General features: G+C 38.6%; 1 protein-coding gene across 4 annotated transcripts in view; it reads left to right on the plus strand.

Moving 5' to 3' along the window:
• LOC311443705 (ubiquitin carboxyl-terminal hydrolase 12-like) overlaps positions 1 to 15,227 on the plus strand; it is a 30,347-nt gene that overhangs the window by 8,456 nt on the left and 6,664 nt on the right. For 2 of the 4 annotated variants that reach the window (XM_084534056.1, XM_084534058.1), the window contains exons 2-8: positions 3,871 to 3,951; positions 8,118 to 8,331; positions 9,286 to 9,512; positions 10,692 to 10,768; positions 11,661 to 11,744; positions 12,388 to 12,585; positions 14,445 to 14,523. In XM_084534056.1, the coding sequence (XP_084390182.1) occupies positions 3,871 to 3,951; positions 8,118 to 8,331; positions 9,286 to 9,512; positions 10,692 to 10,768; positions 11,661 to 11,744; positions 12,388 to 12,585; positions 14,445 to 14,523 (960 nt within the window). Of the gene's footprint in view, positions 1 to 2,315; positions 2,414 to 3,870; positions 3,952 to 8,117; positions 8,332 to 9,285; positions 9,513 to 10,691; positions 10,769 to 11,660; positions 11,745 to 12,387; positions 12,586 to 14,444; positions 14,524 to 15,227 lie in introns of those variants that run through there. The other 2 variants (XM_084534057.1, XM_084534059.1) reach the window with 2 other exon arrangements.

Raw genomic sequence — 15,227 nt, forward strand, 5'->3', positions numbered from 1 at the left:
ATTGGGCTGGGTATAAAACTTTAAGGTTGCTCTACCGAACAAAAAAGATCCAGTTTCCGAGTTGGAAGACTTCACAGATCTCTCTTCTGGTTCTGAGGGATTATGCAGTTCAAATTTCAGCTGTGCTGTAGGATCCCTTCCTTCGTGATGCCTTGCCTAGCTAGCTACCTCAGGTAAGGGGTTTTGAAACTAGGCTTTTCACATCCCTTTTGGCTCTACCAAACTCCCCGAAACCTGCCTTAGAGAGTTTTTTTTGCTCTTGGGGTAAATAAGAGTTGTACTCCATCCCGCCTTCCCTGTATGTCACACATATCTGCTGCTGGTGTGCTGTCCTCACCAAGCTGGTATGAAAATTGGGGAAAAACTTGAATATTAACAACTCCCTGTGCTTTGTTTGGTTCTTTAAATCTCAGCATATGAGACTTTTTCTTTTTTTTTTTTTTAATGGGTATTCCTCATCTTTTCGGATGGAAATCAGTGAGCACAATTATTCCTGGAAAGTTCCCTCTTCTAAGATTCAGTATCCACAAAGTGAAGTGACTGCAGCTATAGGAGAAAACATTTTGTCGTCTGTATGCTGCTGGGGTTTTCTTGGCTGCTGTTGGCAGCATTTATTGTGCTGATAGCTCGGAGGGGCCAGGCAGCTTTCCCTCTCTCTTAGTGCCAAGCTGAGCTCGCTCCTTCTCTAGGCTCAGCCACTTGTGCCAGCGGCGGTGTGAACAGCACAGGGGAGCTCTGGCAAAGTGCAGCCAACCTCTGAGACATCATTTTAAGGCATGGTAATTTCTAGAAAATTACAAATCCTCATTTCAGGTTGCTGGAACTGCAGTTGTCACCTCTCCCACCACATTGGAAGTGTTGAATTCGCATCGCTGAGTCTGGTTACAGCAGTAGATCAGTATTACCACGGCAGTTAGACTAGGGGGATGGCTTCTTTTGGGGTGATTGTGTTGACTACAAGTTTGTGTTGTCTGTGTTCTCTCAGAACTACTGCCTACAAAAAGTTTTCTCTCTGCCCAAACCAGAGCAGCAGTTCCTTGAGAGCATTTCACTGGCCTCCTAGAAGTCCCAGGGCTGTTCTTTTGGGGTTTTTATAGGATGTGTTGGTCTTGTCCTAGCATTGAGGACTCAATTCTGATCTCATGCATTAAACTCGTGCATTTAACTGCATTTTATTACAGTGCTTGCTGAGCTTTTAAATGCCAAGAGAACTTGATTGGTGTCTGGTAGTGATTTTTTTTCTTGGAGCTCACTCCCGTGCTGCATCGCTGTAATCACTGCAGCTTGCAGTGGCGTAATTTAATCGTGCTATGATAGGCATGTACGTTTTCTAGAGCCTCTCCAGTATGTTATGCATTATTTAATTTGTGAATCGACATCTTCAGTATGCTGTCTGAGTAGTTTGTGATTTTGATTCCCCGCACAATTAGCCTGAGCCTTGTTTTGGTTTACATGATTTTGGTGTGCTAATTTTCTATGCCATCTGACAAGAGCCTTCAGAAACCCTGTGACTAAACATTGGGTTAATTTAGTTTCTGCAACTGAGTGACTTTAAATTAGGCATTTAATTTACTACAGAAACCTTAATTTTTCATCTACTCCTAGAGCTAACTTACCAAAGTCACAATTTAGGGCAGTAGGTAGAAGTAAACATTTGGAGGGGGGGAGGAGGGGAAGGGTAGAGGTAAAGATAGATAAAAAATCTTAGGTCTAGTATTTTTTAATCTACTATTTCTTTTCGGGGTGGACACATAGTGGAGGGAGAAAGGAAAAAGTAGTTGGGAGCAGGGAATGGGTGTGGGGAAGCAGGAGAGGAGCTGCCTGAACTGGCAGTGATGCCTCAGAAATGTCCTGTGTAATCGCTGCGTGCACGGAGCCTGCCTTGTAAATCTATCAGCACCCATGTTTTGGTGTGGTTTTTATAGTACCAGAATTTGAGTCTTCCTTGTTTTCTGTCTTTTTTGATGTATGTAATTCCAGTAAATCTGATGTGGGAGATCTGACTACAGCATTACCCTTCTTCATCTTAAACTGAGTTGTTTCTCAGGTTCTTCTGTCTTTCTTATTTTTTTTTTTCTTGTTCTTTCTATCTTCTTTCAACCTATATTGTCTTTAATGGTCTAAATACAGTCTCTACTTGCCAGAGGCTTATATTAATAGCAGAATGCTAATGGAAATTTTTGAAATAGCAATTAAAAACCATTGCTAGCTTCAGGGAGAATAGGTGAATTGTGTTTTGCTGGGCTGTAATTTGTGATTGTTGAGTGCTTTTCTGAGGAGTTTGAATTTAAGCCTTAATATGGCTCACCTGTGCAGTAGGCTCCCTGGTTGCAGAAAGCTTCAGGTGGAGTGATTTGGGTGTGCAAAACAGAAGTCAAGAATCCAAAGTGCTTGGATGCTGCCCTGGAGGATGGTGAGTCCTTAAGCAGCTCTACAGATGCGTTGGGAAGCAGCTGAGGGCTGGTGGGCGACCATCAGGAAGCATCAGGGGACAGGATGGAGTGGGGTGTGAGGGGAGGCACCAAGTCCCCACTGAGCTCAGCTGTGAGGTGTTGGTGGAGTAAAAAAAAAAAAAAAGGGGGGGGGGGGAATGGGAAGAAATGCATAAACCACTTTGAATTTGAATCAACAAACTTGAAACTTGGATGTTGGTGTGCTTTAGTTCTTGTTCTGTGCAATAATTAAAACCCCATGGATATGGAGTGATATTTTGGGGGCCTCTCTATAATGGTGAGTTCTGTCCTCATTATATTGCTGGAGACTCAAGGATATATCCAGAAATACATGGCAAGCTTCAGCTTCCTTAAATTAAAGGTGCCAAAGCACTGCCAAATGAGCTGAGTTTGAGGAATGTCTCACAAAATACAAAATTTTTCTTTCCATTCTTATCTTAATCATGCTCCACCTGTCCATAATACTTATCAGGAGGGAGAGAAGAACAAAAAAAAGTATTTCTGATAGAAAGTGTCAGTAAAGAAGACTTAAAGAAGACTTAAATTCTGTATGTATGATAGAGACAAATAATCAACAGCCACACTTACCTTCAAAAACTGCAGCAGCATTGAAAGATCTAATGGATACTCAGAAGTATACTCTTTGGAGTATACAAAGTATTCAACGCATGTTGAAATATGTTTAGAACAGAATTTGGTGAAAAATACCTGTCTTAGTTACTCAGGCACCTTAAACGTGGCCGTAAGGTAACATCAGAAGTCCTGATGATCACACAGCATCTGATGGATGCAGGTCGAGATCACATAGCAATGATTTACAATTAGCTGTGAAGTTGTATGTCATGCATTGGAAGTTAAAATTTCTGCAGTTCCCTCCCTCCTGCAGCCCCCAGGAGATTCCATGAGGGAATTGTCTTGTTGTTCTTCCATGAAGGTGCAGCCCACATCAGACAGACATTTTTTCTTTCATGCAATTTGTAGCCTGTATGGTTGTTGTCCTCTAGGCTTAAAAATTCTGTGCGTGTGTTACAAGTTTCTTTATTTTTACAGTACATGCTTGGCTAAGTTTAATTTGGCATTTCTACAGTGTGACTAATCGGAAAACTTAAATGAGAACAACTTTCTTGCCGTTAATTTTCAAATAAAATCAAATGCAAAAAAAACTTCTGTTACATCAGATGGTGCTCTGCTGTAGTTCTGGCTGATGAAGTAGAATCCTGAAGTGAAAGTGTGGTGCCTTTTATAATAATAAATTAAAGTCGTCGTGTTGGTTTCATTTTCAAGAACATAGGATACACCAGCTGCTAGTTTTAATGGAAGTACCTCCTTCCTAGCTTCTTTGTTTCTGGGGTGGTAATGTCAGTTCTGTTGGGTTTTTTGTTACTGTTTTTTTCTCTAACATATTGTTTCTTTGCAGGGCGCCAATGCCTCTGCTTTGGAGAAAGAGATTGGTCCTGAACAGTTCCCTGTGAATGAGCATTACTTCGGCTTGGTCAATGTAAGTGCATGCTCTATGCTTTAAGTGCTATTTTTTTTAATTTGCATCGTAATTTGGAATTTAACAGGCTTCTGTTAGAACTTTATTTTGAGCCCTTCTGATGTAAAGGGGGACTCTGCACAGACACGACAGCCTGCAGTGCCTCGTTGTTAACCAAGATATAAATTGTGTCTTAAAAACAGAAAAACATGTATTATAAATATTGATCAGTGAGAGTATTTTTTCTACCTGGTACATTTCTAATTATAAAATCTTAGTACTGAGCTAGAAAGGTCATTACAGTGTGTATGTTGTTTGTATTCTCTCCATCTCGAGAAGAGAGGTTTGATGTTATGCTGATACTGCGGTGTGTGGGATTCCTGAGGTTTTTAAATGTTACTTTTCTAAAGCATCCTGCTCATGTGGGATTTGTGGCAGTTCTTCTAAGCAAGTACATAGCCAGATGAATGATATTTACTTGGCCAGTAATCTTCTCACATGTAGTAACACTGCTCTTTTATTTTTTGACAGCCTTGTGTAACAATGAGTCCTTCTAAAAAGCTTTATCTCTTCTATCAGCTTGTGTACATCTGACCTCATTAGGATCTGCTGAGCAGGAGGACTTTTCTACCTAAATTAACTGTGGAGAGAACTGGTGTTGATCTTGCCAGTGCTTCTGGAGGAGAAAGGCAGCTGTTGGGCCTGTGACATCTTTTACAATGAATGTAGGAAGCTGCTTAATAGCAGGAGGTTCTGTGGCATCGTACCCATGGTGTGAAAATAGTTCTGGCAAAGCTCACTAGAACCCCAAGTGTACTTCTGTTTGCTGCTCATCTATGTACCGCTGGTACATCTCATTGAAAACAGAGACGATCATCTTTAGACGCACAGAGCAAGGTTAGCATAGCTACTAAAGCATTATTTGCTGCAGCTCATCAGAAACTCATTTAGTTGCCTTCTGTGTGGGCCTCTGGCAGTTTATGTTCTCAGACACCAAGACATCTAAACACATTGAGTTATACTCCTTAAGTATGGTGTTAATGGCCGTTCCAGAGCTTCTGAGGTTTGCACCATAATGAGAAAATGGAAGGCATCTCCAATCGTAACATAAATAGCAGAGTGATGAGCAGTGTGAAGAGGGAAAACAGCATTCTAAAAATAACCACAGCTATTATGCCCGCATCCATTCTCTGTTCAGAAGGACAAAATATGACTAATGCTGTTGTGCTCCATTTCTTGCAGTCGGTTTCTTAGGGATGATCGTTCTCACGCTTGTTGTTTTGGAGAGATTTTTTTCCTAAGCTATTTCTAGTTCTTTCATGATGTGAAATTAATTGGAGCACTTTAAGGAGTGCAGTTTCATGACTTTGGTGCTAGTAAATACGTAGTTGCACTGCAAATAGAACCAGGTGTTGAAACCATGGACAATGAAGGCTTTCCAAAAATTGTTTTGTAGTTTCCTCTGCGGATCAGGGAGCTGAACCAGCTCGCCTGCAGTCGGACAACTGCTAACACCGCTGCAAAGTGTATGGGGGAAGGCTCCAACTCTTCCTTCTGACAGCTGCTACTGAAAGGGATTTTGTGTAACGTTGAAATAAGTGTGAGCAGGATGGAACATTGTTTTAGTTCTAGAATTTCATCTCATATGTTGTTTTAGTTCTAGAATTTCATCTCAGTTTTCATTCTAAAAAGTTTCTTGTCTTAAAATGAGCCTTTGAATTTCCTTTATGCTTTAAATACCAGATGTTTGTGGTTATTTTTCCTTTGTATTTTAGGTCACAGTAGACTTCATATGCACAAATGGAGTATCTGATCTTTGCATAATACTGTAGGACTAGAAATATTCAGCAGCCTGAATATAGAGAGCTGCCATGCCATCTTCTCTTTTGGCTTTCTTTTGAAGATGGATGGGATGGCTACAACCCTCTTCTTTTTTTGGGGCAGAATTTCTAGCAAAACTATGGTGGTGGTTGGAACTGACTACATTGTTCTTCTAAACGCAGACTGATTTAAGTTAAAATTTTAACACTGATATGTAATACTGTTTATTTTTGGAGAGCTGTCTCTAATACAGAGAAGAGTAGATCAATAATAGAGTTGTTCAGAAGTTTCCCAAGGCACTGAATTGCTTAAAGCTGGAAGAATTTTATTCTAGCATTTTAGAAGTCAGAATTTCTTAAATAAAACGCATCACATGGCCTTTCTGTAATGTACTTGGCATGCTGTAAAATACCTAAAACACCAGCAGGTAAGAGTGATTGAATCGTAGTCGTAGAATATCCTGAGTTGGAAGGGAGCCACAAAGATCATCGAGTCCAACTCCTGGCTCCACACAGGACCACTCAGAAACCAGACCACGTGTCCAAGAGCGCTGTCCAAATGCTTCTTGAACTCCAGCAGGCTCCATCCTCTGACTGTAGGAAGAGAAGTGTTATGTTGTTGTGTAGAAGTTGTGTTTCAGCTTGCTTTGTTTGCTACTAGTAGGAGTATGTTATACAAGATTTTTTTAAACCTGAAGCATGCCGTTAAGTGAATTTTTCACCACATAGCTTTGGCTACTGGAAAGCATCTTGTTCTGACTGTCTGCAGTTTCTAAGGCTACTTGGGTAGCATTTGGACTCTTTAACTCCTCCATGGAGTTTGATTCTAATATTTCTTTTACTGTATGGGCAGCATCAAAGCAGTACACATGTAACCAGTTAACTTCATGTTCTTTGACACTCCTGAAATCTCACTAGCTACGTGTTTGTAAACTTTTTGGAGGTAAGGTGCACCATGACCTCCCAGTTTCTTAAGGTGATTACCTTCTACTTTCTTCTCTCTCTTTTTCTGTAATTATTATGGACAAATATATTACTGTTTCCAGATGAGGTATCTAGTCAGGCTTGTGGTAGTTTCCCTGCCTGTTTTGTATTGTATGCAGATTTAGTTAGTGTGATGTTTGTTTGTGTGTTTGATTTAAAAGTCATTCATATGCATGAGTTGGGTTCCATTCTAATGTATGTTTGTTCAGCTTATATATTTGTTTTCCTCGTGTCAATAACAGTTTTAACTGTTGTTCCATGTTTGCATATGGTATAAATTATTGTTAATGTATGTGTAATGGTGTAGCCTTTTGAGCAGTGTGAATTAAAACTTAATTTTCTGTTTCACTCAGTCAGCAAACTTGCAGTCGTTGTGCTACATTAATTACACTGAATTCTGGTGAACAGTAGTGGCCATAATCTGAGTAGTACATAATAAAATCATCAGTATTCTGCAGTCGGTTTTGTGTGCTCGTTTTGTTCATTTTAATATTTTGCTCTCAATGCTCTTGGGCTGCAGAATCTGACTGCCAGAATATTTTGGGACTGGCAAACCAAAAATTGTTTCCCTTTTGTGAAATGACAGCACTGTAGAACATAATTGCACAATAAATTGCAAAGAAACAACTCGAAAAAATGCTGTATTTCTTCTAGATGACATGCTAATATCTCAGTTTGTTTCTCCTTGTTAAGCAATGTGGAACACTGCCTATGGAAGCCATTATCGCTGTCCTCCTTTCTCTAAACTGACGCTGCCTTCAGATAGGGCAGATGTAAAACAGCTGCTCCTTGAATTTGCCTGCATCATATACTTTTCATATTTCCTTGTAAACAGGAAATACTTTAGACATACCTTGCTAACCATCTCCAAAAAGTAATCTGCATATGCGACACAGGCAAATCAGAAGCGTGAATTCACGCGTTGAGCTCTCGTTGCTGTAACACAGCTGAGATGCGGGGATGCCGTCTCTGCCTTTTGGTGTTTACTCTCTGTGCTGCTGTACCATTGGCACCTCTCCTGATGGGTAACACCAGGATCTTCCCTACCAGGCTTAATAATATGCTGTCTCCAGAAGGTCTGATTTTTATGATGAGCCCTCAATTGGCTTTTTTCCATCAGTGCATTCCTGCTTTTTTTTTTTTTTTTTGGTGCCCAGTATCACTGTGACCATTTTCTTCATTTTACTGCTACTTCCAGTCGTGATGATGTATGGATGAGTCTTTCAGAACATGCCTACCAGTAGCTCCCCAGTAAATGACCCCTGACAGGCAACTTGTCCATTTTCAGTATGTGACATTCTTTGAGTAACCTCTTTTCTTTTATTACTTTTTAACAGACCTAACACAAAAATGTTTGTTTTCCTTTTGTTCTGTTTTGACCAGTTCGGCAATACCTGCTACTGCAACTCAGTCTTACAGGCACTTTATTTTTGTCGTCCATTTCGGGAAAAAGTTTTGGCATACAAAGTGCAGCCTCGAAAGAAGGAAAGCCTCCTGACATGCCTCTCTGATCTCTTCAACAGTATTGCTACGCAAAAGAAGAAGGTGGGAGTCATCCCACCCAAGAAATTTATTTCCCGATTGAGGAAAGAAAATGGTAAATGAATAAATAAATTCTTTATGTAGACTTAAGCATTGAATACCTAAGCATATAAAAATGGGAGCAGTTTCCTTTTTAAGTGAGTCCAAATTGTCAGGTTGTAGCAGATTTCTGGAATACTTTTGAACTCCACTTTGCGGTATGAATTTTGCCACCTCTAGCATAGCAAGAGATTATATCAGAATTAACTGTGCTGTGTCATAAGAGGATTATCTGGGTATCCTTGATCTGAGCAAGCACAGAAACAAATACAGAGAGCTTACACAAGCCTCAGTACTCCAGTTACTCCATATTGGCACCGTGTTCTGTAGAAGTCTGTTGCAAGTCAGCATGCTTCAGGTCACTGCTAGAATTTGTCGTGATTAAACAGACCTCACTGAGTCGGTCAAAGTTAAAGTCTGTAGGGAGCCTTAACCACCCTTATCCTGCTTTCTTACATTTGTGGTACAATAAAGTTGTTATGATGAGAACTGGTGGTTATTTCCCAGGGCTGGTTTGTGAGGAGAGGTTCTGTGTGTTGATTTATCCTCCCTGCTTGAACTTGAAAAGATAAGCTTACTAGTAGGGGATTTTTTGCCCCTTGATGCTGGACTTAATGAGCTAATGGCCCAAGGCAATCCATCTGAGTTTCTTTATTCCTTTTCTTCCCCAAAGGAAAGCAAAACAACAGTAGTTGTTGTTCTTCAGTTCTAGGAAATGCTCAAACTAAATTTATTTCATGTTACTTTTCAGCTTTCTATCTGTTTCATGCAACCAGAGGAATAGGTGAGGGTAACCTAACATCCTCTGCTACGACAACAAAGCCCAATTCTTTAAAGACTCTTTACAGTGTAACCCCAAATAATTTGTGGGGTCGTGTAGTAGGGTACTTACTGATTCCTGAAAGCATAGTAGCTTGATATTATGAAGTGTCTTTATTTTTTCACTTTTTTTTTGTCTCTTCCTTTCCAGAATTGTTTGATAATTATATGCAGCAGGATGCACATGAATTCCTGAACTACCTACTTAACACTATTGCTGACTTACTGCAAGAAGAGAAAAAGCAGGAGAAGCAGAATGGCAAGCTCCAGAATGGCAGCATTGAGAGTGAAGAAGGGGAAAAGACTGATCTGACGTGGGTCCATGAAATCTTCCAAGGAACACTAACCAATGAAACCAGATGTCTTAACTGTGAGGCTGTACGTTTAAAACAAAACAAAATCTCTTAGATTTTTCACAGGTTCTGGATCAATTTCCCTAATACTAAGCACACTTTTTCATTTATTAGGGTAGATGAAATTGCACTCTCTCTATTAAAATATGGAGCATAGCCTATTTTATGACTGTATCACCTCTATGTTCAAACCAATACTCATTAAGGTATGTTTCTCAGAAAAAGCATAGTATTTTTTCTATTATTCCTACCTGTTTCCATCAAGGCAGTCTGCACCTGGCTGATATGAGCTGCCTTTTTGTCTTCGTGTTATTTCTTGTGTCAGTGATTGATAGTTTGTTATGTTTCTACATGAGAGTTGCTCACTATTTATTTAACTCTGGGATTAACTGAATTTGATGGTTCTTGAACTAAAAGTCTGTGCTTTGTGGTGACTGTCCATAGCCACTCTATTTGAGAGTAAAAAGAAGTGTCAAAGTCTAGAGTTAGAAGAGCCACACTACCTTCAGACCAGGAATTAGTAGTTAGCAATGTGCCATGTCTGATTTAATATTTCTAAAAAATGAAAACCCAGATGGGGAGAGAGAAAGAGAGAAGTAATTACAACTGAAATAAATGCTCTTGGCATTTTAAATCTAAAATTATGGCTATGTGGTGAATAGAAGCTCTAAAAATGGAATTAATAAGATTCTGTCTCAAGAATTTAGAAGCTAAATGTGACTGTTCCACAAATGGAAGGATGGTTTTCCTAACTGCTAAGCCATCCCAGGATTTAATTGAAAACCCAGCTGACTGTTTCTGCATTTCCTATCAGTAGTTGCTGTTGTACTCAGAAATGCAGCAAAAAACTGTATGTGGTCTACAGAGCAGAGTAGAATACAGATAAAGCTTCTCCAACTCTGAGAGGTTAAAAACTTGGTTTTGCCAGTGAAGTAAGCCAATGTGTCTTGAAAGCTCAAGGCTTCTTTTTAAAAGAAAAAAGAAAAAAAAAATCCCCTTTGGATTATAGCTGTATATCAGATTATTTCTTCACTTTTAATTTACTTCAAGAAAGAACCTGTGTGTGTGTGTGTGTATGTATTTTTTTTTCAAATCAAAGTAGTCTGTTTGCATTGAGACCATTACACCCTTCCAGAAGTAGTTAAAAGAAATCTGCAAGATTATAAACTGTTATGAAATATTTTTTCTTATTTTTTTTTTCAAGGTTAGTAGCAAAGATGAGGACTTTCTGGATCTGTCGGTTGATGTGGAACAAAATACATCAATTACACACTGTCTAAGGTAAATGAAAATAGTTGTGAATGGAAAAAATAACCTGCCCTTGGTTAGAGGGAAGAGCCTTGTTTATTCTTATGTGCAACAGTTGAAGGCTTTGAGCTTATGGTAAAATATGTTCTGTTCAGAGTGCTGTTCATTTCATCTCCACTGGTGTTGCTGCTCATTTCTTAGTGTTTTTTAGTAATCAGTGAGTGTGGTGATTCCTTGCTGGTGTGGAAGACTGGGTTTCACTTTCTTTTATGGGGTTTTTAAGTTGTTACATAATATAGTCAGGTTTTACGAAACTAAACATATTATGTGTGGATTCGTAATATATTCCTGTTTAATATTTTTAGTGCACTTCAGTTGCCTGGTCCTGCTGTTTGAGGCAGGTGTTCTTGTTGCTGATAGAAATTTGGTCCACGTAGCTGGCTGCCAAATCCGAGGCTTATCAGCTGCTAGGATACTACAAGTTGTGTATAGCAGCTAGCTTTTTAGAAGCTGATAACGGATATATAATTGCTAGGAACTGAAAGATAATCCACTTTCCCTAGTCAGTGGCTAATGGCCACAGTTTGATGTTTAATGCCTGCCACATGGAGTGGCTGTCTGGAAACAAAACACGATTACCTTGTTGCTGTGTGCTACCGATCTCGTTTGACTCCTACGTGGAAAGTATGCAGTTAGTACCTGGTGGCATCGTTTCCAGATTTTGCTAGCTGAGCATTGATATTACAGCTCAAGAGTGGGACAAATAGGCCTAAAATGTGTTTGGGAGATATAAGTGATGTGAATAAGAGGTTTTGTCTTGTGTGTGCTTTTTTTTTCATCATTATTAGCAGTTAACTTTTAGCTGGTGGTCTGACTGAATATCCCTGTCTAGCTGACTTTTTTTTTCTCACTTTCATTTCCACAGAGGGTTTAGTAATACTGAAACTCTATGCAGTGAATATAAATACTATTGTGAGCAGTGCCGCAGTAAACAGGAAGCACAGAAAAGGTAAGGTTAAAATGCTCCAGCTAATAGAAGTTCTTCTAAAGCAGGCAGCTGTTAGAGAATGCACCTTGTGAAGTCAGCAAAAAGAAAATGCAGGACTGTTTTGGTCTGTGTTTGGTGGGGAAAGGAGCAAGGAAAAGTGGGGGGACCAGGTAACTTTGTGGCAGCCTTATCAGAGAGAAATGAGATTAATTTTGTATTCCTCCCAGAAGTGCTTATATCTGGTGTTTCCAGACATTCATGTTTTCCCCAGTTAGCATTAATCAGCTCAAAGCCACCCATCTGCTTTCATTATGAATACTGTGTGCAAAAATCTTATTTCTCACCTTGTACTTGGTAGCAGCTGGAATATCCGGCCAGATTTATTCCATCCCTTTCTTCACATTGATATGATGAAAAATTGATGTTTTCAACTCAAACTGTTGTTCTACATTCAGATGTCAGTTGTGTAGTTAATCTTTCAGAGGAAATGATGCCCATTCTCACCAGAATACATATGGGAAAGGCAGCATTTAAAAAAAGCCTTCCTCAAAATTTTAGATGTGTTTTGAGAGACTTCTTCATGTTAAGACTATTTTTGGACAAAGCTTTGTTCTTAGGTGATCTGCTAACACCTCTTTCTTTGTTTAATCCATTTTTGTTTCAGAATGAGAGTGAAAAAGTTGCCCATGATTCTAGCTCTGCACTTAAAAAGGTTCAAATACATGGACCAGCTGCATCGATACACCAAACTTTCCTACCGTGTAGTCTTTCCCTTGGAGCTCCGGCTCTTTAACACTTCAGGAGATGCTACAAATCCTGACAGAATGTATGACCTTGTGGCTGTAGTTGTTCACTGTGGCAGGTACGCCTTTGTGCTTTCTGGACTTTAAATGCATCCCCTTGAAGTTTAAAATGAGTCTGTCATCCATATGGCATTTTGTAATAGTATAGTGGCTGGCAATATGGGAGCATGCCAAGCTAGTTTTCCAAATATATTAAAAAAAAAAAAAAAAAAAAAGATTATTTGTGGATCTTTTTCACTTTTTAACTGTTTTAAATTTTGTTTTCAGACTACACAGTCTAAGGCTTGCTTGTTTACAAGCCCTCAAATATGCTGGCAAATCAGAAAAGTTGTTTTGAGGTTTAGCAGAGTAAGAGCAGTCTTCCAAACACAACAAACAAACCCACCGGGTTTTCAGGGAAGCCAAAGTGGGATAAGTACAAATATTGGAAAATGCTTTAAAAAATAATGGTAGTTTATAGATGCTGGGTTGCTTCTGGTTAAGCCATTGAAGGTTTGTTTTTTTTAGAAGCTGGTGCCACCACGTGGCATCAACTATGTACTGCTGTTTTTTTTTAATTTACACTTTATAAAATTTCTATTGTATTTTTTAATTCGCTTTTTAAAAGCAAGGAGTAAAAATAAGCACATTTAGGAAAAAAGCTGTTATGGAAGTAAATAAATATGATTGCCTTCTAGAAGTGCGAGTTTTAAAGTAATGAGTACTGCAGCACACACAAATGGTGGAAATATCTTTGTGAGGAGCAAGACAATATTCAACACATCAATGCTGTACAGATTTAGTATCAACACTATATAATTCTAGGTGATTTTTGTTGTGGTACAATTGTACTATTCCTGTTTTTACCACTTTTAAGATCTCATCCGATGTCATCTTCTGTAGGCATTAATTTGCTATACCTATAGCTGCATTTATCTATAGCCGTTTCTTTACATTGTTAAAACATCATTTAAATGGATTAAATGGCTTTGCTTTTTCTTCTCAAGCCTGTTGCCTTACATGGGGCTTTTAGGGGCCTGATGACTCTTCTGGTTCTAATTCTCACTAGAAGCTTACCAAAGACTTAGGATGGACTTCATTTTCTAAATATTTGCGTTTTCAGAATTTGCCTTAAATATTTTGCCTTAATTTTATTTTTTAATTGAGTCATTATAAGCAGAAGTTTCATTCTGTGACAGGTATAGTGTTTAAGTATATCAGTAATTCTAGAAGGACTAGAGAATTTCCTTTGGCTAAAGCCCCAGATATTACTTGGGTTAAATAGATCATAAATAGAAAGTAAAGATGGGGGAAAAAAATGTTTTTTTTTTTTTTCTTTTCTTTTCTTTTTTTTTTTTCACTGTGTCCCTGGATTGTTCCCTGAGAACTTGAGGTTAGATTAATAGTTTATATTTTCCCACCCATGCAGTTTCCTATCCCAAGCTGGCAACTTTTCAGGACAGTGCCTGCCTTTACTCTGTAGATCCTTCCCTCTTTGATTTAAGTCACTTTCTTGTTCCTTCCCTTCAAGGTAAGCATTCAGGATACAGGGGAAGTACAAATAAAGTATTTCAGATAAGTGCTTAATCAAATTTTTAACAGTGTTTGCAATACTCAGTGATGATTATGTGACAAAACAGTGATTGAAGTGACTGGCTTTTAATTTCAGTTTTGAAATATATGAATGATTACCTAAAATGTTTACGGAATAGTGTATTTTGAATATATTGTATTTGGCAGGTAGCAAAGATAGAAATTTTAATTCAAGCAATTTGGTAAAGCCCAAGAATGTCAACAGTGTTATTAGGTAGTATTAGACAACATTAAAAGCTGGGAAATCTAATTCTGCCAGTAATAGCTAGAATCATGTGGGAGAGCAGCAGCCCTGCCTTTGTAAGCACAGGAGTAATAAATCTTCAATCTCTTTTTCCCCTGGCAGTGGTCCAAATCGTGGACATTATATCACCATTGTGAAGAGCCATGGCTTTTGGTTGCTGTTTGATGATGACATTGTAGAGGTAGGTGTGCTTTTACAGAGTGAAAACACTGCTGTGTAGGCAGCATCACACTCCAGCTTTGTGAAAGGTTTCTTTTTATGTCTCGGATTAGCTCTTGCACCTGTGAAACAATTTCTGTAAAACCCATGCACAGAAGAATTCTGAATATTTCAGAAGTAAACTTTATCACTTAACCACTTCTACAAAGATGATGCATGTATGGAGAAGGGCAAACCAATGCAATGGCTGTGTTGACAGCTAAGATGCAGCTAAGATACAGGGTGGTGTACAGCTGTTCAGGCTCAATACTGCAGTGGTCTTGATAAAAATCTGAAGTGCTCATATTTTAGACCACCTTCTGGGCTCCTTTTTGTTGATAACTTAATTTCTTATAGTTGCATTTCATTGCTGCATTTAAGAATTTATCTTTTATTTTTCTGTAGACATTTTTCCCCAACAAATTCAAGTACAGAAAGGCTATACAATAAATAAAAAAATCTTTGGAGACTGTACTAAGGTCCTGAGGATATACAGAGGTGTTTGGGCTACTGGTGATAATGTTTAAATAGTCGTTTCAAGCAAATTTTCCTTATTTTTTTTTTTTAACATATTTTGGATATTAGATTTACAGGTATGTTTATCCATATATCTCACATAGTATCAACCAAATACCAAATTGTAGAACTGCTTTTTGTAAAGACAAGAGCGTACTCTTTGCTTCTGAG

The sequence above is a fragment of the Aythya ferina genome (assembly GCF_964211825.1).
Source record: "Aythya ferina genome assembly, chromosome: 13".
In the NCBI taxonomy this organism is placed as follows: Eukaryota; Metazoa; Chordata; class Aves; order Anseriformes; family Anatidae; genus Aythya; species Aythya ferina.